We start from the raw sequence: 4,523 nt of genomic DNA, 5'->3' as shown, positions 1-4,523 counted from the left end.
GGACTTTTCACCTCTACCTGCTCCCTGCAACCCCACCCCTGCCCCTCTTCGTGAGCGACAGGTATAAAGCCTTTGGACCATAACCTGAGTTGCCTTGGCAACTCCAGAGTCTCCCTCCATCTCTTGCCCTCCCAGAGCCCAGGCCCTCTACAAGCCCCTCCCATCCAAGGCTCCGCCCCCTCCACGACTCCCCTCACAGACCCAGGTGCGAAGTGTGTCAAGGTTAAGGCCCTAACCCATGGTCCTCTGCAGTTGCCCCTCCTTACCTCATGGCCTCTGGGTGCCCCGCCCCTTTCACCTCATGCCCTCACATGCCCCGCCCCTTTCATCTCATGCCTCCACATGCCCCGCCCCTTTCACCTCATGCCTCCACATGCCCCGCCCCTTCTCACCTCATACCCTCTGCATGCCCCGCCCCCTCGCCTCATGCACTCACACGCCCCGCCCCTTCCACCGCATGCCCTCCGCGTGCCCCGCCCCCTCCGAGGCTTGGAACACCTGAGGCGCAGCAGGTGCAAGGCCCTCGCTGCTCTCGTGGCCTTGAGGCGCCACCATGACCACGTCACCTGCATCCCCAGAGCCCTTCTTGGCCACCCCGCAGGCTGAGGTGCTGGAGGAACTACTTCAGGCACAGCTGGGGCCCCTGCCCCGGCTTGCTGCCATCTGTAGGCTCAAGAGGCTGCCCTCGGGCGGCTACTCCACCACAGACGACTTGCATCTGGTGCTGGAGCGCAGGCGTGTGGCCAACGCCAAGGAGCGCGAGCGGGTGAGGTGCCAGGGTCGCCTTACTCCTGCCGTGTGAGAGGGTGCTCAGCATCCCACACCTCTGCCCTCCTGGGTGACGTCGTCGCGAGGCTTGGCCCAGGTCCCTAGTGGGCTGGTTACAGTGCTAAGGGCCACGGGAGTGGCCTTAATCTCACCTGCTGGCCCTCCTGGATGGTGCTTTTATTGATTTATTTTTTAATATTTAAGTCATGTGCGCGTCTCATGTGGTTGTGTGCCCCTGAGTACAGGGGCTGGGAGAGGGCCTTGGAGCTGGAGTGACGAACCGTTGTGAGCTGGCTAATCAGGTCTTCTGCAAGAGCAATACAGGCTCTTAATCACGGAACCACCTCTCCGGCCCTCACGGAAGCTACGTAAAGGTTGTCTGTCTGCCGTTCTTGCGGGGGAGTACGAGTATGAAGTATGAAGGACAATTTTATGGAGTGGGTTCTTTCCTTCAGTCTTATATGAGATTTAGCGAACAAACTCAAGATGCTAGATTTTATAGAGAGAACTTTTACCCACGGAGCCATCGTCCCCTAAACTCGTAAATTGTAAAAAATGTAATTCTCTTCATCTCCCCCATAGCAGAACTGGGGTTTATGGCGGACTGTCGTGAGAGCGGCATCTGCTGGTAGGTTTTAGTGTGTCGGCCAAAACTTGGCCTCCAAGAAGTCAAGGGTGGAGGCTTGGGGCTCCTTGGCTCTGCTCCTTGGGTCTGGCTTTAGCAAAGGTGACCCTGGAACAGGAACTGAAGAGGGAGAGTGAACAGCACCTTTAGGCCTAGTACTTACTCCCAAACCTCTCAGCCAAGCACCTCAGGAATATGGGTCCAGAAATGCAGCAGGGGAAAGACCATGTGGGGCAGAAGACTTAACAGGAGCAGGGGAGAGAATGGCTAAGAACGGAGAAGGACCTTTGCTAGTTGGTAGACAAGGGAAAAAGAACCCTGCCAGGATGTCAAGGCTGATACACACACAAACACACACACACACACACACACACACACATCTTTCATTTAAAGAGCACTGTGGAAGTGCACCCTCACCACCTCTTCTGTGGTTTGGAGAAATGTCTTAAAAGCTAATGTATCAGTGAATGAATCACTGTGTATTTGTTTTCTAGATAAAAAATCTCAACCGTGGCTTTGCCAAGCTGAAGACTCTGGTGCCGTTTCTACCACAGAGCAGGAAGCCCAGTAAAGTTGACATCCTTAAAGGTGCCACAGAATACATTCGGATACTTGGCTGTGTTCTGGAAGGAGTAAAGGCCTCAGAGGTAAAAGGTTAAGAATTTAAAATAAAGCTGGGTGTGGGGTCTCAGACCCAGGAGCCCGGGGCAGGGACACTGTTATTAGTTCAAAACTTTTCTAGACTACAGGGGATGACCTTGTCTCAACAACAAGAAAAAGTAATTGAGAGCAGTGGAGGCCACCATTTTCTCAGCCATTTCTACATGCCAGGTGCCATGCTAGGAGGCCACCATTTTCTCAGCCATTTCTACATGCCAGGTGCCATGCTAGGAGGCCACCATTTTCTCAGCCATTTCTACATGCCAGGTGCCATGCTAGGAGGCCACCATTTTCTCAGCCATTTCTACATGCCAGGTGCCATGCTAGGAGGCCACCATTTTCTCAGCCATTTCTACATGCCAGATGCCAGGCCAGGCGATTTACAGGAAAGGATTAGCATTTGTTTAATTTGATCTGAGCGTGGAGAAATCAAAATATAGGTCAGATGTGTCAGGACTGGCTTTTCACCCAGGCCTGATCATCTATCTATCTGTGGCCTCCTTGGCACTGAGTAGGACCCCTTCCTGCTGACTTTAAGGACTCTGATGGCTGGAACACCAGTAGAATCTCTCATCAAAGCTCTCTGTGGTCACTGTTTTCTGCCAGATTAGCCACCAGACAGGATAGAAAGGGGCTATGTGAGTATCTGCTGACCATGCTTAAAAAGCCACGAGGCACCAGAGTGTCACTAATATCAGAAGGGCCAGTGAGCTTGGAAACAGCCTGCAGGCAGAAGGTGGCTCTGGTTGGTTTGGGGTCTGTCTCATGGACAGGCTTGAAGGTGGATCTGTCACCGGGGAAGGTAAGCTATGCTGAGACAAAGGGCTTTACATCAAAGCCTGAAGTGATGCTATTAGTCGCAGGAAAGTCACCAGGGAGGAAAAGAATCCAGGAGCACAAGGTGGGGACATAAAATGGAGGTGATAATCTTGAAAAACAGGGGTGGTGAGCATCAAAGATACTACAGGGACGGGGGAGGTGATGGTGGGGAGAAGCCAGGCCCAGCCCTTGGAAGATCAAAGGAAGTGAGCTGTATGCCAGCTCTTAGGAGCTGGGGGGGGGGGGCATGGTCAGTAAGTATTTGGGTTCAAGCAAACTTCAAATCCATCTATCCTGGTGGTTCCAGAATGGGAAGAGGTCAAAGGGTTAAAGAAAGTAAACAGAGTAGAAACATCTTCCAAGTGCAGAAGAGGGGAGGCTTACAGATGGGAGGAACATTCTGGAAACTTAAATGTCGTAGAGGGTATTTGTGGGGGAGTTATTTTTGGGGTCTGCTGGGAGGGGACATGCTTTGACACTGGGCATGGGTTATTCTCTTGGCCACAGAGGGGAAGGCACAGTGATTGTGTTTGTGCCCTGTACTGGCTAGTTTTTTTTTTTTTCCTTTTGTCATTGACACAAGCCAGTCATGTGAGAGGAAGCTTCCATAAGATCAGACTGTAGGCAGGTCTGCGGGGGCATTTTCTTGATTGACGGTTTATGTGGGATGGCTCAGCCCACTGTGGGCAGCTTCTAGGCAAGTGTTCCGGGCTGAGGCGAGCCAGTTAGGCAGTGGTCCCCCACAGCGTCTGCTTGGTTCCTCGCCCGAACTACCTCCATGATGGAGTGTGACTTGAAAGCCACAGACCCTTTCCTGCCTTTGATTGTGGCGTTTTATCATACAGCAACAGAAACCCTAAGACAGGCTCACATAACTGGCTATCTGATTTTTACTGGGGCATTTTGTTTTGTTTTGAGACAGGCTAGCCTCAAACTTGTGATTTTTCTTTTCTTCCTCGGCCCCTGCCATGCCGGGATAACTAACTCTGCCCTGCATGTTAACTGCATAGTTGAAATATTATAACCGTGTTGCTGCGTTGCGTTCCTTGCAAACCACAGGTTCTGCCCATATGCTGTGCTCCATGTACTTTCCAACGCACGGCGTTGAGGTTAGAGAACAGCGTGGCCCTGGGCCTCTTCTCTCAGCGCGAGCATTATTTAGGAGTTTAGCACGTGTTGATTAAATCCTAAAATCCCCGACTGGCATGTTATACTGTTTTGACAATCACTACACCCTCTAGAAACAAGGCTTGGAGGAGCAGACCCACAGTAGCAGACCCTCTGACCCTCACGTGTCCTCAGCTAGAGAGCTCTTGGGAAATGCTACGCAACCTATGCTGTGGGAGTGGCTTGAAGAACGAAGAGGAGGAGCCTTGGGCCTACGGCAGCCGCAATGAGCCATTGTACACTTATCATCGGGGCACAGTGCCTGAGACCAGGAGCTACTTCATTCATTAGGGGTGAAGGGTTCCTTCTAAAATAGTCATGTACAAGTTGAAATGCTCAAGAAAAAAAAAAATCACCAGAGGAGTATTTTTCATGTAAAATATGATTAAAATGAGATGATATGGGAAAGGAGTTTGCTTGGCTTGGAGATGATTGGACTCCCCAATCAGTCAGTAGGCACGGGGGAGGGACAGAGACACACAGC

At 51.7% G+C, this 4,523-nt stretch overlaps 1 protein-coding gene across 1 annotated transcript; it reads left to right on the top strand.

The window, feature by feature from the left end:
* Positions 1 to 553: 553 nt before the first annotated feature.
* FIGLA (folliculogenesis specific bHLH transcription factor) lies at positions 554 to 4,330 on the top strand (the record flags this gene model as incomplete). Its single annotated transcript, XM_080931989.1, is given in 4 exon segments — positions 554 to 766; positions 1,888 to 2,040; positions 4,114 to 4,205; positions 4,207 to 4,330. Coding segments are annotated over 4 exon segments (582 nt in total).
* Between the last annotated feature and the right edge of the window lie 193 nt (positions 4,331 to 4,523).

Source organism: Micromys minutus (genome assembly GCF_963924665.1).
Source record: "Micromys minutus genome assembly, chromosome: 18".
NCBI classification, from domain to species: Eukaryota; Metazoa; Chordata; class Mammalia; order Rodentia; family Muridae; genus Micromys; species Micromys minutus.
This window is presented reverse-complemented; position numbering and strand designations above follow the sequence as displayed.